This window comes from Acanthopagrus latus, chromosome 17 (assembly GCF_904848185.1).
Source record: "Acanthopagrus latus isolate v.2019 chromosome 17, fAcaLat1.1, whole genome shotgun sequence".
NCBI lineage: Eukaryota > Metazoa > Chordata > Actinopteri > Spariformes > Sparidae > Acanthopagrus > Acanthopagrus latus.
In genome coordinates this window covers 13,980,456-14,004,769 of record NC_051055.1, presented here as the reverse complement: position 1 = coordinate 14,004,769, position 24,314 = coordinate 13,980,456, and the positions used below count along the sequence as shown (strand labels likewise).

General features: G+C 41.5%; 1 protein-coding gene across 2 annotated transcripts in view; it reads left to right on the top strand.

The window, feature by feature from the left end:
- Nucleotides 1-13,139, top strand: part of deptor (DEP domain containing MTOR-interacting protein) — a 34,427-nt gene extending 21,288 nt beyond the window's left edge. For both annotated transcript variants that reach the window (XM_037073593.1, XM_037073592.1), the window contains exons 8-10: nt 2,418-2,488; nt 3,282-3,386; nt 8,919-13,139. In XM_037073593.1, coding sequence (XP_036929488.1) covers nt 2,418-2,488; nt 3,282-3,386; nt 8,919-9,041 — 299 coding nt within the window. In that variant the 3' untranslated portion in view covers nt 9,042-13,139. The remainder of the gene's footprint in view (nt 1-2,417; nt 2,489-3,281; nt 3,387-8,918) is intronic.
- The last annotated feature ends 11,175 nt before the right edge of the window (nt 13,140-24,314 follow it).

The following is a 24,314-nucleotide window of genomic DNA, read 5'->3' as shown; positions in this document are numbered from 1 at the left end:
GAAGAATAGAATAGAATAGAATAGAATATAGAATATTCCTTAATTGTCACTATACACATGTATAATGACATTGTGAATGGCTTTCTCCTCAGGTCAAGTAGAAACAAATAGTGCAAAGCAAGAAAGGGAAAATATACCAAATAAAATCTATAATAGAAATTATACGCACATATACAGTTAAAACAGTATAACAAATATACAAGGTAGTGTCTTTAACACTATAAATGTGCAGAACAGTGGTGCAAAAATAGTGCAAGTATGTCAACCGCTGCTACAGTTTCTGTGGGTGGGATTGCTCATTACGGGGGCGTGATGGAGGTCAGAGCTCTAGGGTAGAAGCTGTTGTTGGTAATGAAAGTAATGCTGTAACATAACAAGTCACATTCAAAAGTAACATTACCTGACGCTGTTCACAACGAGATCTCACTTTTAATCTGAGTCACATCAACATGTCAGAAAACTATGCTGTTTATCCTCACCTCTCTCTTTAAAGGACAAAAACTGAAACTGGACCCCTTCTCATTTCAAAACTTGACAACTATGCTACACTGGTGCATTCAGGGACAGCTCTGAAATTACTAAGGTCTCACATACATACATTCAAATCCAACTCTTAAAGGACTTTTTTTCTCCACAAAATGTGGATTTGGATCATCGTCACTCTCTGAACATTAAGTGATTTTAACCTCACATCAGTTATACCTTAGATGTGTTCTTTCAGACAGTTGTACATTTAAGCTCAGTGGACTCATTTTATCTTCAGAGGAAGATAAATATGTGTTGCTTGTAGAAAGGTATGATCATGTTTAATGTTTGGGGATGGACGGCTTAAACTTCTGAGTTAAGATCTGAATGAAGAAGTGAAGCCTTTGAGGTGTGTGTGTGTGTGTGTGTGTGTGTGTGTGTGTGTGTGTGTGTGTGTGTATTTTTTGCTTTGTGTGTCCTTACAACTGTGAGGTTTCCCTTGATGTGTCTAATCCAAGCTGAGTCCTTGACAGAGTCTCTTTGTAGCAGCGGAGCCCCTTCAACATGAGCACACACACATACACACGATACACAATGAACAGGAAAAGGAAGGCACACATGCACACACATAAACTAAGTTCCCCTCTGCCTCATATAAACCTTGGTAGTGGTGTGGGAAGATAAGGAGTCCAAAAATATGACACAGTCATATCAGACGGTGTGAAAGGTTGTCATTTCTTGGTGGTGTTGATGAAACCAGACAGTTTAAATGGAGGATGTTGGTCTCTGATGTGAAGTCAACGCAGCAGATGAGGTTTTTAAAAAAACGAGTTGACCCGTAGATCAGATCAGGATTTCCACACAGAGATTATTGAAATGTCCAGATCAAGAGGATAAAAGGTCTCTCTCACTTCAAGCCCCTCTCGCTTATCAGATTACAATGAAGTCCAGCACAGACCACGAGTGATTAGTCAAGAGCTCACACACGCTGCTCAGTGCACACAGGCCAGCAGGCTGTGGAGGAGTCTGTGCTCTCAGGTCTGTGTGGGGAGATGCAAATGTTGTTCAAGTCTGTTTTAGTGCTTAAAGGTTTATTCAGCATACTTTTACCTACATTATCATCTTGATTTAGTGTCAAAACACATTACTAAACTTAAAAATTTCAGTGCTCTTTTTATAGCCCCTAAAGTAAAGTTTCATTCATTAATGCATCACACTTATCCCTGTAAACCATTATAGTCGGGTGATAGTCCACGCACCTCAGCAAGGTAATCATTTGTGATTTGATTAACAGTTACCTCACTTTAAAGGATTAATGATAAACAGGCTGAATGGCAAAAATTAAGCAGTTAATTAGAAGTTAAGATGTTAGATAGTTGTGTGGGCGGCAGAAATGCAGTGCATTGATTGACTGAAATTGATTGAAAACCAGACAAAACATTAATGAGATTCCTTTTTTGGCTCCCTCTTCATTTCTGCAGATGTTGGTCTGAAGCATGTGAGACCTGTGCACAATCTCAGCACACATTCTTCTTTAATGTGACCAGTTCATGTGTGACGATTGTGTGTGCATGCATGGATCCTCCCAGCTCTCCGTTTTGTCAAATGTTTCATCAGTTATATCATTATAGGGTGAATTGAAACTGGAGTTAGGACAATTTTTGGGACACAAAAGTCCATTTAAAGCCAGTATGAGTCATGCTGAAGTGAATAACGGAGAGGGGAAGTTGGAGTAGGGGAAGGGGAGCTGCACTGGCTCAGGAAGCAGCGGGCCTCCAGGCCCTGTTAGCATGTGACTGACGTTAGCGCTTCCTACACATGCATACACACTGTTAAAGCAACAGTATTGTCTGTGTTTCAGCGTGCATGTGTATGTGCGCTAACCATGTGTTTATGGTCATGCCTGATTATAATGGTAGTAAGTAACATGGTCTCTGTGTCTTTCTCAACAGTTCTGAAAAGACAAGTGAGTCCAGAGGAGCTGCAGACACCAGGAGGACCTTTCCTGAAGAAGACATTCACTGTATGACACACACAGACACACAGACACACACATGCACACACGCAAAAAGACTCAAACAAAGACCACTTCAGCATGGATGTCATCACCCATGCTTAAAGTCACATATTCCCCCCTCACACATACACACTTATAGGTACATAGTTACCTCAGGCACAAGCACACACACACTCACAAGTTTCACTCTGCACTTTGTCTCAGATAACGTGATCACCACATCGACACAAGACAAAATAGAGAGAACCTAACCACGTGGTCCACTCACTAGCCGCAACCACAAATCTCTAACAGATGCAAATTTTGGCTCAGTTCAGATTCTAACTGTAAGCATTCAAAACAGCAACTACTCTTACATGTACAAAATTAATCAGGTTTTTTTCCCCCTTATTCCAAAATAAACAGTATTCCATCTATGCTTCCCTTTTTCATTCCTTCAACCACCATCTTGAAAACATCGGGGATCTGATATTTGCACAGATCAAAAAATCTGTTGTCGAGCCTTCTAGTCATGATGTTTTAAAAGAGACCAAAAATATGGGCTTGTGTACCTCGGCCCTGCAAATAGATTGCTGATTGCTTTGTGTATCCATGGCAATGCACAAAGCTCACTCTGAACACACAGGAGGAGGTTTGTTGAAAACCCCAATTGATGCACAAATTCTGAATGCATAAAATCTCCTGAAATCTGAATAATTTCAATATTTGTCTCACTCTGAATGTTAAAATAGTACTGTGTATGTCAGCACAGTCACTGAGATGCCATATTGTCTCAACATGTGTCTCCTTTGTCCCTCAGATTGTAGGCGATGCTGTGGGCTGGGGCTTCGTGGTGCGAGGCAGTAAACCCTGCCACATTCAGGCGGTGGACCCCGGTGGACCTGCAGCTGCTGCTGGCATGAAGGTGAGAACGGGAGAGACGTGTGGAGGCCTTCCTCCATCTCTTCATCTATTGTGGGAAAAATGTTTGGACGTGAAAAACGTATGATCCTGCTCGTGCTCATCATCACAATTAATTAATTTTACTGACATTTTGGAGTGTCTCAAGAGAGTTTTAGCAGGTTTGGAGGAAGAGAAGAGGGTGGATGTCGCTGTTTGTAGCTTAAATGAACTCATTGTAGCGTAGATGAAGTAAGGTAAGGAAGTATTGCAGTTTTTTTGGAATCTGCACTGTGTATATTGTCATACTCAAGTGCAGGTGAGTACAAGAGAAGTGTAAGAGAAGAATGAAAGAGATGAACATGGAAGGAATAGGAAGAGGAGGAGAGCAGAGGGACGCTTCCTGTCACTCCGGCCTGCACCAGGAGGATGTGTGAGGACGGGAGCTGAGAGAGTAGCTGTAAAAGTGGGAAGAGTGTTGAGGCGAGGAAAACAGGGTAGCGGTGGCTCCGCTGCCACAGCTGGCATGAGGGTATGTAAGCAGAGTGGCAGCGAGGAATCCTGGGAATGCGGAGCACGGGGACTTAAACCACAACGCGGAGAGAGGAGGACAAAAGAGGAGAAACAGAAGATTCGGAGTAGGAACACGGCAGGGGAAGGAATCGTGAAGTTATTAAGCATGTGTCATTCCGATTCTGGGAATTATAAAGTTAGCATTAGAGTGTCTCCTCGGGCTTTATGGAAGCCCAAAGGTGACAGACTTTAAAAAAGATAAACCAAAGCTTCTGCCTCTTCCCAAGTGTGGCGGCTAAACTAAAATTTGCAGACTAAGTAAAGGACAGGATGTTACTCAGAGAGAGAGAGAGAGGACACATGAGCTGAAGAGTGAAGAGGAGGGTGAAGGAGGAGGCTGAGGTAGAGGAGGATCAGTATGAGCACTGAAAGAGGAAACGGTCAGTGGAAATAATACCACTTCTGCTCTGGTTACTGTCAGCGGTCATAATTTATCGCCATGGAAACATGTGTCATGGTTCACACTCGGTTATGAAGGCGGCCTCATAAATTGTGTGTTTTCATGCCGTTACTCGAGATCTCTTCATTTCCACCTCTGTGTTTTTTTGTTTAGTTTTTCATTAAGGTAGCAACAAGTTTTATGAGCCGAGGGCATAAATCAAATCAGGACCAGGATATCGGGTCGGGAAAATGAGATTTATCTCTCGGTATCATCGCTGTAGATTAAATTCCTGGCGTGCAGCAGCGCGCAGCGGTTAATTTGTGAGGAGTTCCTAGAAGTCCTGCTCCACTTCACCTGAGCAGTGTTATTGATCTGCAATTAGGCAGTAAAATGATCCAGGAGAGGGAATGCCGTGCTGTGAGGTGTTGGCACTGCGGTCCAGGCAAAAGGCCAAAAGAGAAACTCACACCCATTGACCTCTGGGAGGGAGGTAGTAAAACACATTCTGAGCCTCTTCTCTGTTCTCGCCTTTCTGTTTGCATTTATTCCCGGAGCACACCGTCGTAGGCATCAGCATCGTCCGGACCGTAATGGACCCGAGCACTTACGTTGCTGTTAGAGCTTCTTCTAATGCACCTCTGCAAGGCGGCAGGTGGAGCAGGATGTGTGTTTGTCTCACTTACTGTCCATTTGAGCGTCCTGTACTGTACTGTGTGTTCTCTTATGTGTGTGAGCACTGAACAGTAAAGTTCCGTTACATTAGTCGTACCACATGGATATATAATGGTCAGAGTCTCTTAACCTCCATTTTAAAGATTTAAACCCCTAAATTTGAACATTTAAAGATTATAAAAGTTGAAGTTTAGATGAATCAGGGACTGTAATATCTGTGAGATCAGTTCTATGCAGGATTTTTTTGTATATCTTTAATAACTGTTTTGAGTACATTCATTATGATCAGTTCAAACAAGCATTCAATACCTAATTATCTGACTCTCTTAAAGGTTGTGTTGGACATATTGTGAATAGTTCTCATCAGTGTTCTCTCTTTCTTGCTGAGACTCTCCTGGAGTCTTGTGTTCGCTGTGAGGTTGCCAGGCAACCAGCAGACCCCAGGAAATCACTGCTCCTGTCCGAGAAACAGTCCAGCACATAAATCTCCGCAAAAACCACAACTTGTAGTTTTTTCATTTAGTTTTATTGATTAGATTGAAACATACATAAGGTGTTAAATAGTGAGCTATAAGCCACTTTGGAACCAAACTTCTTCCAGGTCAGAGCAGTATGGCCTTTGTAATGACGACCTTATGTCACATGTATCGCATGTTGTTGCTGTCTAACAAAATAGTTAAAAAAAGGTTCCTGCCACATCATCTTTCCTTTGACGTTCAGTTTGTTGATGGGTGATTAATCATCAGGTTTATTGTCTGTCTGGCTCTTGAACGATCAGTCTGATGTTTGGTGTTTTGATTGGATATCTTTCAGTCTGAGCAGTTGATTTAATCGTAGCGGAGTAGCATTTACATTGTGAGGCTGCTCTTGTCACCACTGTGACCGTGTTGTGATTTAAAACTGAAATTCGGAGCTGAACTGGTCAGTCGTGAAGTCTCATATTTTTCCCTTTTTTTACGTCCATGTTTTCTGTTGATATTCAGATCACTCACAGCAATTCTCCTTTTCTCTTTTTGTCATCACTGTTGTCGACGCGGCCACCATTTTTCATTTAAAAACATTATTGGAACTGTCATTTGGCAAAATGCATCTGGATTCTGTGCTTGTACTCAGTGAAAGCGACCACAGTGGTTGTATGTTTTGACAGCACATTAAAGTGTGCAGGGATTCATAGATCATTAAAAAACCCACAATGACTGCCCACAGATGCTGATCGGCAGATTTCGTTTTACCACTGGACAGAAAGCAGGCTAGCTGCTTTCCTCTGTTTCCAGTCTTTATGCTGCGCAGAACGAGAAGTCTACTTGCTATAACTTTCTACATAACGGACAGACATGAGAGTGGTGTCAATCTTTTAAGTCTGTCTTAGCAAAAACACAATTTTTCCAGAAATGTCAAACTTTTTCTTTTTCACCAAACCAGGCAGGGAACCTAGTTTTACAGTGTGTGGTTTCAGTTTAACCAGTTGTTGTTTCTGCGGGCTTCTGATTCCTCAAGGGACGTACATGCAAATATGGCCTCGGGTCATCCGTCACCTCTGTGTTTTTAGAAAGAATCAAATGTTCTCTACATGGCATACAGCTATTTGTGTTATCGCTGCATGTCCTCGCCACGTGTTGTTTATTCTCTGTCTACGTCTTCTCTTTGTGTCCGTTTCTGCGTCTCTTTTTTTTCCCTTCTTCTCTGTGCAAGAGGGATTTTAACCCTCTGGGTGCAAGGAGTCATTCAGTCCAGCTGGGCCCCAGCCAAGACTAACACACAACCCCGCAGCCTGAAAGGAGAGAAGCATCGGTGGGAGAGAAAAGAGGGGGAGGTATCGGTGAGAAAGAAGAGAGGGGGAGGTGTTGGAAGAGAGTAGAAGAGGTTGAAAGGAAATGTGGAAGGAAAGCGAGTTGTGCATGAAGGAGAGTACTCTGCAGGTAGTGGGAATATAGGCTGCGGAGGTTCAGACGTGATTACAGTGAGCGTCTGAAATTCCTCCACAGCGCAGGATTAACAGTCTGGGATTCTTTTTTTTCCATCCCTCTATCACTCTTAATCTCTCTTTTCCCGTATTCTCTCATCCTATTTTCATCTGTTTTTTCCTCGAAATGGTTAAGAAGGCTAGAAGAGATTTAAAAGCAATTTTTTTTTTCTGTAAAAACCCCAATAACCCAAAATAGCAACCTCTGTCTGCATGTATTCACTACATGTAACAGCAGTTTATGTAAGGAACAGGCCGGGTTTCAATAGCTGCTCCCTGTTAGATGTTTCCTGAGTCAGGAGCGCACAGAACACATCTGTGAAAGTTTTTCTTCCATCATCACTCAGCACTCTCCTGATTTATAGGCAGTATAAATATCCGAATCATTATGTGCTTTTGTTCTCGCTGACATGCATCAGGATTCTTTTAAGCATCTTGCAGGACTTTTGGAAAACGTTTGGCAGCCAGTGTATAGGGGAGTGTGCTCGCCTGTGTGTCTGTGTGTGTGTGTGAGCGTGTGCCTGTAATAGCTTGCGAGAAAACCCCAAACTAAACCACCGCAGAAAACTGCGGCACCATGTCTCAAGAGCAGAAGTAAGCTCAGGCAACAAGCCCTTATCTCTATCAGAGCAGCGCTTAAAAAAAAATGATGAGGGAGGTGGGGTCCATGTGTGACCGGGGAGTGATTTGAGTGTGGATGCCATGTTGTACCTACTTTAATTCACGTCAGGCAACACTATCAGTGTGTACTTGTTTGACTATAGGGGTGGAGCTTACAGTATGAGTCCTGTGTTTTTTTTTTAAATTTTTTAATCATGTTTGCTTTATATGATTAGACAAATGTTATTTGAAGGCAAACTTGAAAATTAACATCTTATGAGTGTCAAGCTTTTGATCAAACAAATGAGATGAGATGCTCGGCCTCAAATAGCCTCCCCCCCCCCAATGGCATTTCCTCTCTTATCGCTCAGCATGGTAAATTGCTTTTACTCCGCTCTGCTCCACTTTTTGAAAATCTTGCAAAATGTTGGCAAGAGTCATCTCAAAAGTTTGGTTCAGGCTCATATGTGGTCTCCAGTGATACATTAAGGAAAAACGAATGCCCCTCCCTGATGGAAATCTGTAGAGTGGAGGGAATGTCAGACTGAAGATGGAAATTTAGTTTAATGTGCTGACCGGCCAGCCTGATATCAGGCAATTAAATTATAACTCTCTGGGCAACATGTGAGCAAACAACTGAACTAATATTAATAACATTTTGACCTTCGCGCGCTGAGCGTTAGATGAGAAGGTTGATACCTCTCTTATCTGTCTCCTGCCAGGCGCGAGATGCAAGATGGGGACTCTGTGATGGCACATTTTGTTTTTTGTACAGATTCAAACTAAACAAGACATGACATGTTTAGCAGTGAGCTTTAGAGGTGCTCGTAGGCGTGATTTTTTGTTATAGCGGGGCAGAACCAGGCTAGCTGGTTTTCCCCTGGTTCCAGTCTTACTAACCTAGATTAATTCACCTGCGGGGTCCAAATACATATTCACTGTCCGGACATGAAGGTGGTAATAATCATCTCATTAAGCTCTCAGCGGGACAGCTAACGAACATGTCTCCCAAAATCACAAACTGTAACAGGCCCTCTTTATGTCAGTTGTCATGTGCTATGGTTTAGCATATGAACAGATTTTTTACCCTAATTAGCTAAATACAGATGACACATAGTAAGCCTCTGTCAAGGTTCACCGCAGTTACATGGTGGAAAAGCAGTTAAATGTCCACGGAAACTTGACAAACATCAGCTGAGCAGTTTATTCCCCCGAAAAACAGATTCTCAATGGAAGCCCCGCGCCGCCCTCTCCTCTCACATCTCGCCGTACCTCAGTTAGACTCCATTCAAACTTGGTGTGAAAGTTAAGAGCATCATCGACTAGTACTAATCATCCTACCCCCGTCTCTCTTCGTCTTTCTTCAGGTGTGTCAGTTTGTGGTGTCGGTGAACGGCCTGAACGTCCTCTCTCAGGACTACCGGGCCGTCAGCAACCTGATCCTAACCGGACCCAGGACGATTGTCATGGAGGTGATGGAGGAGGTATAAGTTGGAGATGAGCCACGACAGAATCCCTCTTTGCGCAGAAGGTCTTCAGAGGTTTGGCGTTGGACCTTGAAAGCTACAGCAACAGAGCAACATGGACTATTTGGGACGCACCTCCAGTTCTCCCATGTTCCCAAGTTGTTTGGATAAGGTGTGTAACCGAGAGACAGAGTGTGTTTTTTTTTCTTTTTTTAAAGATGAGGGGAACTCAGCTCAAGTAAATGATTCAACCTGTAGACAAAACACAGGTCACACTTGATTTTTTTTGTTTTTTCTTCTTTGAATTTAGAGGTTCAAAGTGCAAAAGCCACTTCTAGAGATGGTTATCCATCAATGTGCCCACACAGACTACCAGTCTTACTGAAGAGGCACCCAGACTTTGCGTTTTTATTTGAGTTTCAAACCGGAACCGTGTCGTGAATCTGTTGCTGAACATGATGTGTGTTTAAAGGTCGTCAAGATGGTGCGAGATTGAGATTAGAAGTGGGAGGCGAACGAGCAAAAGCTGCAAGCTTAAACAAGGAGGAATATTTAATGTCGATGGGATCAGCGACCTCTCCCCGAGTTGGTCTCCCTGCATGTATGGAGGCTCCTGTCGGCTCAACACTGCCCTCTGCTGGGAGAGACGGGACGACACACAGCGAGGGAGCGTTCATACTACAGTAACACAAATCACATGTCTTTGGTTTCAGGGTGATTAATGGTTTTTCCTTGCTTCGGGAGCCATCGTATAGGGAAAAAAAATGACTAGCCTCATCTTGCGAATGAAAATAACAACTAAATTGATGCCCAAATGTATGTGTAGCTGCTAGAAAGTAGTTAGTTTACATGATAATAAATGCAGTGATGAACTGTATGTGAGATATACAGGCACAATGTACATAGAGAAAGTTACGAAAAGACTTAACGCACAAACAAAGTGAAGAAGTCCTGCTTTGAAAATACTGCCGTTTAGCAGCTGAAGCCTCATTATTGTGAAAACAAGCTGCAGCACTGAGAACATCTTTGAGACTTTGCAAACAACCATTTTTCAAAATTAGAACTTACCACTCCTCTGAATTAGTATATTTTTGTTTAGACTTCTTTTCTAACGTGACATAATATTCAGACCAGAAACTTCCACGGTGACATGAGATGTCATTATTTGTTCCTGAGAACTCAGAGTTCTCGGCTCCAAAATATGTATATTTTTTCTTCTAACAAGTGTTGGATTTTTTGCCTAAAAACAAACAAACAAAATCCTGGATATGTTTCTTACCAGTTGCAATGCCAAATTATTGTAATCAGAGTCATATTATGCCAACTAGATTTTATTTGGAAACTTATGCACGAAGGATTCACGTGACCTTAAATACAAAATTTGCATCTATATATGCTTTCAGAGTTTGAATGATATTTAAGGGTATAGGACTGCTATAATGACAGAAGCACTTGGATGACAAAAGCTTTCTTTATTAATACAATTAAGAGTTTGAATATGTACATTGCACACACACATATACAGTATATGTATATATAAATGGTGTGATGGAGCTAACAGAGCTAAGCTCTTGTTGAATATTTTTAAATTCTGTGTTTCAATTTCTGAATCCATAAACAAATGGTAAAGGTCCAGTGTGTAGGATTAAGGGGGGACACGTGCACAGACAAGTTGGATATGTGATGTTTTCATTAGTTTATAATCACCAGAAACTAATGATGGTTCTGTTTTTGCTACCTTACAATGTCCGCAGGTCTTCCGCCATGTTTGCCTCTTTTTTTGGTGTGTTTTTAGCAGCAAGGTGAAGTGAAGGGCCTTCAATCTGCAACATCATTATAATAATAATAATAATAATAATAACTCAATCCTACATGCTGGACCTTTAATTCACCTCCAGTGCACTGGAGTGGGTGCCAAGAGACACAGTTATACAATTATTGATATCTTCCTTTTTTTGTTTAAAAAAACCCCTTTAAAGGAAATCTACTCTTGAGTTAGCTGCAGTAAAGCTGCTGTAAGCAGTGTCATCGTTTCCTCGTCTCCTTTCTTTTTTTTAAGGCAGCTCACTTTGCCTTTTTCTTTTCTTCAAGTACTTGACTTGTAATATAAGCCATTCTGTCAGAACAGGAGGATCCTGCTCTCTGCCTGTTCTCTGAGCCGACAGGACTGCCTCCTTATGGAGTACTCTGTCCTGATTGGATAAAATGTGCAGGGATACCAGAAAAATACATTTTCTTGTACTGCATGAGCAGGAGGAGGAGACACACGGGTTCCTGACCAAACACTCTATAACGGTGATCACTGTTGGAATATAGAGGTAATTTTACACTTATTTGATAAGAAAATAACACTTACAGCAGCTTTAAAGCAGGCTCCAGGTTTAGATGAATGGATTTGTACATCAGTTGCCTCCAATTTAACACCAGAGTTTAACTGTATGTTTATAGAGTGTGCGATTATGTGCTTAGACATACTAGCATGAGAAGATTACTTTTAAAAATGTATAATTAAAAAAACAGAAGAGCACGAATAAGCGATGCTTGTATCGTATTACAGTGTACGTCTGTAATCCAAGTTGACACGTGAGTCAACACTTGTTTGTTTCTAGACTAAAGAACACTGCCTGGTTCAATGGATGTGTACAAGTTTAGCCCAGACGATACAGATGCGGTCACCGCACCTCTTTCCATTTGCAGGTGAACATTTATTCAGGAAATCTTTTATTGCCAAACAGCGTAATGAACACACAGCATGTACAGTAATGCTACGGTGAACTTCCTCCGAGTGTCCGAGGTGACCTGCATCCCATCGTTCTTTTTCTCCTCAATGTGCTTTGATGTCGTAAGCAGTGAAACGCATGATTCCTGTCAATCTGTGCCGATGTAGCATTATCCTGTGATCCAAAGCGCTTCTTCTTCAGCCTATCGACATGTAGGACTGACTTATCTGACAAATCATTTCAGAAGTCCAGTAGATTTGAGCCTTTTAGAAAAGTCTTTGTTTCAGATTTCCAGATTCTGCAACGGAAATGAGCAGAACAATAAAAGTTCTTATGTCTATTATATAAATAAGAAGTTTATGGAATTGTTATAGATAATTATAGAGTGATGTGCTCTAGTTGACTCTGACAAACATTATTAACATTTTTCACAGTTGCTGATCTCAAAACTCTCCTCAAAATATACTGTATTGAGACTGGGCCACGTTAAGTTCTTGTCAGCAGGGTTTGCAGCGTTTGGAGACGAGATATTTGGGCACAGAGATTTTAGTGTTCTTTCATTGGATTTTTCCACACAACAATTCAGCAGGTAACATGACAAACATCACTTCCTTACCCCAAACTGCAGACATGAGTAAATCGAGGGGTGTTCATCGGTCTGGTGTTTGATTTAAAAAAAAAAAAAAAAACCTCACCTCCTGCCATCTTTTAACCCCTGTATCTGTAACTTTAACTGTGCGTGGAAGTGATCTGGCTAGTGGGTTTTGTGATTCTGTGAAAAGATGGAAAATGTTGGTCTGAAAGCAGTTTTCGAAAAGAGCACGGAGACTGATGATGGTCACGGCTGGGTGTGTTGGGAAGTGCAGAAGTGACGGAGGGAGCGTCTCGGAGGGGTTTTTCTCATGAAACGGGTTCACTGACTGTTCAACATTAAGCCTGAAAGCATTTGCCTTAAGAACTTATTTCGCTGCTAATCACAGTTGGTGGTCATGTAGTCTGTCGCTCTGCTCCCATCTCTGTTCTCTCCGGTCATGCGTCGCTTCTTTAGACAATCAGTGTTTTAAGGACACCACCTCTTTTTAATAGCACAACAGCAGTTTCAAAAAGCAGTGGTCTGACAGAATGTATCTCACCGTCATCTTCTACATCATGCTGCTTTTTTCTATGAATCGGTTCGCTCGTTTAATTAAAGGGACTCTTCTTCTGCTTTACGTTCACCTCATGAGTGGCCCAAACTTTTTATTTTCTGCGATATCAGAGACTGAATGTTGAGGATTTGACGACAATATAAGCTCACAGTACCACAGTCTGTTTGTGACGGAGCAGCTGAAGCTCATTCTGATGTACTGATGTATTAAACAGTTGATTAAGTGTTTAATAAACAAACGGATTATACTCTGAATGCGTGGCTTCATCTTGTTCTTAATAGAAGGATGTCTTGATATATCGGCATTGAAGATAACTGATACTAAAAAATCTAATATTGATATCGTGTCAATAGTAGACGTATGATGATGGCGTGTGAGTATTCCTGTATAGATATGAGTCCTTGTGGATGTGTTGTTTATCAGGTCCTCTGGTTGACTTTTCCCTGTTTGTTGATGGTAAGTTTTTTTTTTTGTACAGTTACGGTCACAGACTCTCTCTCAACCTTCCTGCACTCATTTTTATTTGCCAAAAAAGGCACATTAAACAAACTAAAACATGAAGTTGACTGATAGTAAAACATGAAGTTGACTGATAGTGTGTATTCTTTTCAAATTTATCAGAGACATTGCAGGAATGTCATTATCTTGAATTTGACTGGCTACAATAATCGAGAAGAGAAAATCTGAGATCACAGCCCTGACTTAGAAGCTGACATCACATTTTGTCTTGATGTAGTTCTAGTTTAGTCTACAACCGTGTTGGCTGTGCACATCTAAAACCCCCTGAAGCAGGTATGTTATATAGGAATATTTATGCAGCACTAAAATTAAAAGATTTACTTTTTATTGTACAATAATATATAGTATATCAAGATGCTGATTAAAAAACGTGATTAGTGCACAGCTGTACAATTAAAGGCCAATCTGAAATCTGAAGTTTTATGTTGATAAAAGACATGTATTACTATGTAGTGAACCATAGACTTCACATGTTAAGGCTTCCAGATAAACATTTTTTTCGGTCACAGGTGCCCCATGGCCTGACTCGTCGATCTGGAGCATCCTAAACATGCTCAGTGACTTACATTTCTGGTGGGCATTCAGTCATTCATGCAAGAACCATGATATTCTCCATGTCCTTGCAACATGGGGCCATGGATTTTCATGCAGCAACATAAGGAGGAGATGGAGGATGAATGGTCACAGTTACAGCTCCTCCAAAACTTGTGGCGTTGTGTGATAGAGTGGCCTGTAATTGTCATCTGGCCAAAACACACCTGTGCAATCATTTTGCTGTTTAATCAGCTTCTTGATCTGCCACACCTGTGAGATGGACCTATATCTGCATTTTCTTAGTGTGTGGTAGAATCAAAGTATTTTCAGGCTCTGTCCTTGTTACAGATTAGAGCTCCACCTTGTTCTTTCTCATGTGGCACAGTCAAATTAAAAGTCAGCTTCAACTTTGACTGATAAAAAAAAAAGTTTTCCTGTTATACATTCTTCTTATCACAGGGTTACAGTCACCTGTAGTTTAATCAGGGAACACCCTGTCGGAATTTTTCTCTTGAAGCAGGTTGGCTGAAAGTACAATGTGCACCACGTTTACATCAATGACATTCCTGATCCACCACGTTTACATCAATGACATTCCTGATCCCTCTGTCATGCAGCTGATATCCTCAGAATCTTGGAGCCATTATCTGTGTGAGAGGTCTCAAATTGACGTTTCCAGAGGCCAAAAAGGTTGAGACCCGCTGTCCTAAGACATTATGATGGAAATGAGAAAAATGTTGTAATTGATCGACCAGATTATACAAAGCCCAATTCTTCAATCTTGTTCCAGTGAAAGACACTGTCATAGCCTTTTGACTGGTCAAACGTGACACATCTGTCTCCTTTATTTTAGATGCAAGACTATAAAACTACCAGCAGGGGGCGCTGCAACACTGTAGCACACAGACAGATTTTCACATCTCCATATCTCAACCAGGGCTGCCTTCTGTGGACAATTTTATGGATTTAAGAAAGGGGAAAGTAGATTTTATAGAACAATACAATCCACAGGTTTCACTTCAGACCAAACTGATGTTGTGCGAGACTGTCATCAGTGCATTTGCATGGTTACACACTTGTATATCTTCATTTCAAAATTGTAATCCCCTTTTTACTGAATATATCTGTAATCTAATAACATCGTTTTCACCTCTAACTTCACCTGAATGGATACCTTCTTTTGTATCCTGATTGCGAAATATTCCGTTTCGCCCCCGAGCTTGACTATTATTAATGACATGATGACAAAGAAAAGCAGCAGGTCCTTTCATTAAGAAGCTGGGACTAGCAAATGACTTTAGGAATTAATCGATTATCAAAGTAGTAAGCAATTCATTTCATTTCAATCGATAATTTAACTTTGTTCATGTAGGACTTTTATTTATCATCAACCAATCTATGTTCAGCCCCTGGGTTCATCATTTATTGATTCGGGTGCTGATAACATTGCTAACTGCACAGCACAGACACCCTGTAAAGGCACTTCGCTCACAGGCGTTCAGCTCCCCTTCTCTTCCTTCTCTTCTTTACTTTCTTTTGTCTCCACTCTTTTACCCTCCAGGAAGAGACTGACAGCAGCACTAACTAGAATCGGCCTTATCAGATTAGACCATCGCTACCTTTCTGCCACCTCTTACACCCATGCTTCCATTGATCAGCTCAGCATCCATGCGACTTTTATGTTGCCTCCATCCCATTCATCTGTCTGTCTTTGTGCATTTCAGCTCAGTATACTGAGTGATACATACGTGCAGGAAATTAAACTTTGTTGCGCGCGCGCACACACACACACACACACACACACACACACACACACACACACGAGAGCGACAGGCTGTTGGACATTTTTGCCCAAGGACGAGATCAAAAGATTAAGATATAACTTTCAACCACAGGATTAGTTCAAAGAATCAGCCGACAGCACTTTTAAATACAATTTGTGATGATTGTAAAAAAAAGAAAAAAAACGTAATTAGTCAAAGTTGAACGTGTCAGAACAAATGTGTTGCAAACAATTAACATGTTTTTAAAGGGGTGTTGAGCATTTTTATTAGCGAGTTTTGCTCTTTTCATGGGTCCTCAGAGAGTGATGTGTTGAGACAGTGTGACGTAGCTCTGTGCATACAGAATCACAGTCACACTGCCAAACTTACGGTAGGGTCCAAATCCAGCCGGGGCCAAAACAGTCAAAATGTAGGCAGCTCAGAGAAGCCTGGGATGAAAGTATTCACCAAATAGCATATATCATAAGATCATATTGAGGGTCTGAAAAGCCCAGTTGGTCCAATTAAAGCGGCACCAAAGCAGGCGGTACACGCCAAGATCAGTAATTAATACACGTATAAAGAATCCTCTCATGACAGTGATAGAAGTCAAAATAAGTGAGTTAAAAAGAAATACGAAGTACACTGAAGCCAGGTGGGTTTTGGTTTCTTTCCGTGTCAAACAAGGTCAAAGAAACCCGAGTTTCTCACTCATTTCTGTTCTGAACACTATCCTGAACACGTCACCGTTTTCTTGATTTTGATTAAACGTGATGGAAACTCTCTCTGGACTGATGTCGATTTAAATATGCGAACGTTATCAACCGTTCGAACCTGCTGTTAAGTTTGACAAGTGCCAAATAAATCCTAAAATGAGTGTTTTTTAAGATCTCCTGTGTTGACATTTTATGTTGCAAGACTTGCGTTTGTTCCAGGAGAAGTTTCGTCCAAGATGCGAAAAAAGTACAAACTGTTCATACAGTTTATGCTTTAGGAGTGAACACTTCATGGAGCCTTTGTCCAACATCCAGTTTACAGGGGGTCCACACTTGACAAACACTGGAAGGTTATTACTTGGAAATGTCTCGGTGGATCAAAATCTGTCCAAATACACCATATTCATCTCAGAGTTGGTGATACTGAACTGTCTGTCATATTTGTTAACATCTATTTTTAATTGTGCCATACATTACATTGTAGCACAGCAAATACTGTAATACCAGAGAAATGAAATTCACTGGAACACAATATTCTTTTGAGTTTAATTAGCTTCTTGACACAGAGTGCCAATAAGTGCGCCTGACTTGATCAAATACGGGTGATTATATAAAGGTTATCAGTGTTATCACATGATGGAAATGTGGAGCTTTTTCAATTATCAAGAAAAGAAAAGAAAAGAAAAGAACAGAAAAGAAAAGAAAAGAAAAGAAAAGAAAAGAAAAGAAAAGAAAAGAAAAGAAAAGAAAAGAAAAGAGCCTGTTCAGGTTGATGGCCTGAGTGCCCCTGAGGCATGATTACAGTGATTTTCAAGTCAATTGTCTCCTGTCCTCCACTTCCCTCCCCACAGGCCAGGAGCTCAGGACAAGTCACAGCAAGCACAAATGTTAGCCACCTGCCAAATGCTTCTTGGACTGTGGCTGCCAGCTCTGTCAATTTGGCTAGCTACTCTGGCAGGTAGTCACCTTTTGCTCACCCAGCATTTCCTTTTCAAAAACGTATCGTACCAACTTAATTGGTCTGGAAGTCACAAATTCATGTTTTGTCTTTGCAGATTAGAACGTTATTATCCCTGATTAGGATGTCAGTCATGAATAAGAGAAGTCTGATTTGTGGTGAGTACTGGTTTTTAAGCATTTTATCAAAATACTACCAGTATTTTATTTTATTTTTTTTTTTTTTCTTGAAAGGTGTCTTTATTCAGGATATACTTGCTGTCAATCACTTGTTGGACGTTTGTCACATGGTAATATTCATTGTTCACATTCATGTTAACTGTCTTCAGGACTGGAAAAACAAGAGTTTACAGTCTTGCTTGCAGCTCTGTGAGACAGTAGACAAAGTTGTTATTTTATGTTTACAGGAAAATTACAGGACCCCAAAATAAAAATTATTTTATCATCCAGCTGTCCACTGGCATCAGAGTGAGTGGATAATGACTACATTTTAATCAATAAATCAATTTACCCTGTAATTTCAGGATAAATCCCCTGAGATGCAGCATCTCATTTTTAAGTGTGTTTGTCTCAGAAAGAAAAACATGGAAAGTAACAGACTTTTAAACAGAAAAAAAAAAATCCAAATAATAGTCACGTTGATTTAAAATCCAAACTAAACTTAACAATCAACACACTAACATCATGAAGAAGATACCAAATCCCACGACTGTTTATCCATTTGCTGGTTCTCACTCACAACACACTGAATACAGAAACCTGGTCAGGAGCTACATGCTTAATTCCTAGAAGTGCCCCTCTATAGCAGGAGTACAGAATGAACAATATCTATTGAAGTTAGCATGTTAACTAGCCACCTCCAGCCTAAGCCCTAAGCTCCTGTGCTAAAGGTGTGAACACCCCCACTAGCTGCACGGCTAACTGAGCTAACTAGCTAAGGGCATCAACAGTTAGCAGCAGTTTGCAGTTACTCTGGTGGTATGTTGTTCCCTATTGGTTTTAATTTGACAGGTGGCCAATCATCACATGTTGCACCTTTATTTGCTGTATGTAACAAAAGTAAGATAATAGCATGATGAAAGTTACCTAAATGGCGTGGGTAGACTTCTGTAAGCAAAATCTTTTCTCAACCAAACCTCATTGCATACTAAATATTTTTTCTTACTTGATCACGTAGCCCTTCAAGTGCAAAACGGATGCTAGAGGGGCGGAGAAAGTATCGGCGTTTGAAGCTTAGGGTCACTGACCAAGCTGCCATGTTGGAAGCTGGAACATGTTGTTCCAAATGTCAACCTTGTGGTGACGCTGGGAAAAAAGTCATTGGGATTTGTCCCCTCGGGACCATGAAAGACTGCACGAAATGACATGATAATCCATCTTGAGATATTTCAGTCTGGTGGATTGACCAACTAAACCACAAACCAACATCATCATTCCTAGAACCATGCTGGTAGCAGGGCTAGAAACAGCAAATGGAAAAAACAGTCACTAAATGGCTCTAGACAACAGTGTGAGCAAGTTATCTTTAGTGAAAAGCCCTTAAACACCAGGCTGTGGCCTTGCATCAGCTCTTAAATAAATTGCAGTATTTCCTGAATAACTCACCTCCATCCATGCATCCCACCATGAAAAGTTACATAATGTATCATGCCCGCAGGAGCCATCGGGTTAGCGGTGCGCTGGGAACGGCTGATACCAGATGACACGCTAGCTAATAACTGTGACTAGTTGGACTAATCAGTAGGCTGAGGTCACTTCAGTCCATTGCTGCCCTCATATTAACCTGCTGCTTGTTATTAACACAGAGCTCAAGAGGTGTGTGTGTGTGCGCGCGTGTGTGTAGCAGTAAAAAGGGTTGAGATTTACAACATGAGGTTTGTCTCAACGTGTCTAAGCTCTCATGTATGAGTGCATGTGTGTGTGTGTGTGCACCCTTGAATGTGTCAACTGTATTTGAACATAACCAGGTACCTTTTTTGTGTGAGCTTACAAGACAAACAGACCATGTTTCCTCTGGTGGGTTTAAATGCAGCTCATTGTGAGTGTGTGAATGACACGGTGATCTCGGCTGTCTGTCACTGTGGCAGAGTGCTAAGCTCCTCGCCATGGGTTGTCTCTGCGTCTTATAAATGTAGGGCAGGGGGTTTTGTGCGAGTGGTGTGTGTCGATGGGTTTGTGCGTGAGAGGGAAAGAACGTGAACAATGTGTGTAAAAAGAGTACTATGTTTGCCATTTGCAGACATTGTTTGCTCTGTATGTGTGTGTGTGTGTGTGTGTGTGTGTGTGTGTGTGTGTGTGTGTGTGTGTGTGTGTGTGTGTGTAGCAATAAATAAACTCTCATTAGGTGAGAGAATGTGTAGTGCAGTATATGGAAGTCCCTTCTTTGATTGGTAAAAAATGTCTCAAGGATGCGAGTCCCTGCTTGGCAATTAAACCACATCTGCAGTGATATTAAGAAAAAAGACATTAAAGTTAATGTGCTATTCTATTTTTCATTTTTTAACTAGAAACAGAGGTCCACACGTGGTGCTGTGAAATGACAGTCCACTGTTGGCAATGTAGGGGTGTGTGTGTGTGTGTGTGTGTGTGTGTGTGTGTGTGTGCGCGCAAATGTCTGATTCAACAAAGAGAATCAAATGAAAATGTAAAAAAGTAATGATGCTGAATGCCACAGAAGTTGCAGTTTTTTTCTTATTTCTGTCAGTTTCTTCAAAGAGACACATCTTTTTGATATTAATAACAGCAATAGGAGAGAAATTGCTGCTCTCCCACTCGTGCCGATTGATACCTTACAATCAATATTCCTCTCCCAACCCAGTCTCGAGCTTAAACATGCGCTTGTGTCAACACAAATGAGAGGGTTCCTGTTTCCTGGGAGAAATCCTCTGCTGCACAGGAAATTGTGCTTTCTGTGTTTGTCGAAGCGACAATGGCCACTTGTTTGTAATAATTATAGGAAGGCAAAGGAAATGCGACAGACTGCGGTTGAGTTTGATCACTTTTATTATCACAATACGTCGGACCAGTGCAAACACCAGCGCTGCTTATCACAGACGATGACACCGGAATCAAAGGAACAGCTGCTGCTTGGATTATCAAGCCAAAGGTTCCTGTCTGAGATGCCGCTGTGCAAAAGGTTGCATCACGCGGGAAAGTTATGCATGAAAAACCTGTGGAAAAGTGTCTGCATACAGTTTATCATATGAAAAAGAAATGGTGTTTTGTGTGCATAACACCTCTCTAAACCTTCTCAGCGTCAGACTTGAGAATAATTGGCTGTCAGAGTTTTTTCTTTTTATCCATACTGTCTCGCCACAAAGTCATCCAGCGCTTAGTTTATATATATTACATACACAGATCTGTCACATATCACCTGAACGCACACGCAGGGAGACAGCTGATCTAAACTGCGCAGATTTATCTAATTCCTGCAGTATGTTATTCAGTAAAAACTAAGATCTCCCTACTCCATGTTACAGACTTGTATGTGAGGAAATAGGATGTCTGGGAGATTTGCTTTATTTACTCACTCATTCAAGAGTTTTTGATGGAGTAATGCTTAAATCTTGTCGAATACCTGCAGCAAACACAGCGTTTGTTGTGGTGGAGGGACTTGAAAAACTTTATGAAGCTTCACAGTTGGACCATATGGCGCTGAGCTGAATGACCTATGGATCAACTCTTCCATGTGACTGATGCATTTATTCAACAGAGCCACAGTTGGGACGGACAGCGATGGCGGTGAGAGGTAGACAGACGGAGGATGAACAGATTAGGAGTAGGCTGGAAAAGAGAGGGAGAGTGCAGGGGAGAGAACGAGGGGTAGTATGAGGGGAAAATGGAATAGCAAAAAGGGAGGGACGAAGATGGGAACAGAGGGGAGGCGTCACATGAAATGAACAGGTGACAAAGGGGACATGTGGGGAAGACAGCAGCATGGTTCACCCATCAGGCAGGTCTTTAGGTCCGCTGGCCTGCACTCCCCGGGGGAGGGGCTGTCGATCTGAATCCACCTGGGACCGCAGCGACTGAGAGTGCAAAGTAAAATCACGCGCATTCTGACTGTATTTGTGTCTGAACCAGCTGATCCTAGCTGGTTTTAATGACATCTTTTATCAATATGATGTTATGCGCAGCAAAATGAAAACAGTCGCTTAGTCATTTTCCACTCACTGTGTCATTGGTTTGTTCCCAGGATGACACATCACCATGACCCGTATTTATTTCTACGCTTGTCTGTGGATCTTTCCAGACCTGAGTATGCCGTCAATAGTGCAAGTATATCATGTTTAAAACCATGGGGCTTATAGATCTTCAGTCTATCTGTAAATCTATCTGAATTAAGCAGGTAAGTGAGAGCTATGATCTTTGATTTAGCCCTGCTACACAGAGCAAGTCTCATGAAAGCTTGTTCTGGGGCATTATTTTATGCACCAGTTTCTGCCTTTGCATCAATTTGTAGTGCAAATGTCTTTATCTACTCCCAGCAGCAGCTGATATAAACATTATAATGGATTATAATGCAGTATGGCTCTCAGGCAAGAGGTTTGATCTAAATAAAAGTCCTCTGCTACTTTCCTCAGCAGTTGTTTTTGGGTGGGGAGAAATGCAAGTGGTCTAAATATTAAGGCTAACCTACATTAACCTACATGTCCCTTCTAGCCCCTTTGAAATCCAGGCCTATGCTGAGGGGGACGTGGATGGCTGTATCAAATTTCATGGCAATCCATCAAAGAGTTGTCCAGAAATGTCACTGAAAATCTAAAGCTAGAGGAAAAATTTAGACTGTCACCAAAGTCAGCGGGATTTATTGTCTGGTCACCGTGAACGTCTGTGACAAACAGACAATCAGCTGTTGAGATATTTCACAAATAATCAAAGTGAGGGTTGCACCAGAGGATGAGTCAAGTAATGACAGATGGCAGATGACTTCTTCCACTGACCACAGATGTCTTTATATAACTTTTTGAATATATATAATATTCAATGTATCTATTGAATTCTTATTGAGATATTTCTGTGTGAACCAAAGTGGTGGATTGATCGACTGACAGACCAACACAGACGAACCCTAACCCTAAAAAAAAAAAGGAAATTTGAAACAACTGCTGCATGGACTGTTAAAAAGTGGTCCAGCTCAGGAAGGCAGTCCTGATGTTTAACTGAGTATCAACTGACAACAGCTCCACAATCAACGAGTGCTCTTATTATACAGGATAACCACAACAGAGGAGAGCCAAAATGAGAAAGGAAATACATGAGCTGACTCTTAGAGATATCATTATATCAGCACAGCGACTGTAATCTATGTACATCTGATCTTTTATCCTGATATGATTTTAGGTCATAACGTCCGGCCCCCGATTGCAGACACACAGTGACACAGTGTCTGCGTCAGCTGTGTTTGTTCAGTGTGCGGTCTGCTGCAAACGGGCTACAGATGAACGGACGACAGACGGACAGGAAGGGAGGACGAGGCTGGAGGAGGAATGAGGAGGAAGGAGGGAGGAGGACAGAATCCTTATCCACTTGATTATAGTGTTTACAGCATCTGGACAGTTGTTTAGTTAAGGCATGCGTTTGTGTGTTTTAAGAGCGCGTGTGTGTGTGTGTGTGTGTGTGTGTGTGTGTGTGTGTGTGTGTGTGTGTGTGTGTGTGTGTGTGTGCGCGTGTAGTGCTTCAGGGACACACCTGGAGTTCAACTATTCTGCGTTTCAACTCAACCAGCCACTGGCACATTTCACCAGCCTGTGTTTCCCATGACTCCCATTCTTCCCCCCTCAGGGCGAGTCACAAAGTCTCTTCAGCAGCAGAGGAGCTGAGTGTATAAAAAGGATTATAAAGTGCACTCCAGCCTTTTTTCTCAGCTTGATAGAAGAAAGCGCTGTTGACCGACCCGATGCTCAATTTAGGCAAGATAAAAAGGAATAGTTTTTGGTTTATTTGCTTTCTCGTCAGGAGTTAGTTGAGATGATCGAAACCGCTCACATATCCGTCCATTGATGTGAAAATACAGCCAGTAGAGAATTAGCTTAGCTTAGCCAGAGCCTGGAAATGAGAAGAAATGGGAAGAATGACTCACAATAAAAGAAGGACTGCAACTGGTGATTGTTAGACTTTCTGTAAAAGTAATTTCTGTACAAATTAAATAAAACAAGATAAAGCGTGGTATGTTGTGAGCTGTAGCGGTTCTGATAGACGCAACATTTTCCCCTGTTTTAACCCTGTTGAAAGGATGTTTGAAAAACTGCAATGGTCACAATGAAAAGGCTTCACAATCCTGCCTTTCAGCTGAAACATTTGGACCTGGTTTCCAACTCAGGCTTCAAAATGACATTTGGCTCTCGTAGATGTTAAAGGTGTCTTAATGGCACATTTCACTGCATTTTCACGGCACTACCGCCAACCTTCTGATTGACTGAAAGCCACTCCCACCTGTTCCACCGCAGGAGTTACATTATGTTTCCATAGAAGGAAGTCTTATAGTTGTTTCTCCAGCTTGTGCCCTTTGCCCTACAGGTCCTTGTGCGGGGTTGTCAAAGCTGCCACGCTTTAATCAGCCTCCATGCGCTTTACCAGATTTCTCATTTTATAATAATGTATAAAGCTGCTCTCATTATGTCCTGGAAGCTTGTTGTTAGCAGCACAAGCTTTTAAAGTCACATTTATGACATTTTAAATGAAACATTAGATGCGTTGAAGTCATGTGTTGATGTACAGCCACATTTGGCCGATATCAGCGCCATACGACTTTGGAGAAATACATTCACACTAATCAAAGCTGTCTCTCTTTCAACCTACAGACGAATATATCATCAATACCGTGACACAAATTTGTGTTTTGTGCCATGCTGGCTTAACCAAATTTTAGCAAGTCATTTTCACTGTTAATGCTAAGCTATGCTAACTGCCCCCTGATCGTAGATTTCATATTTAGGGA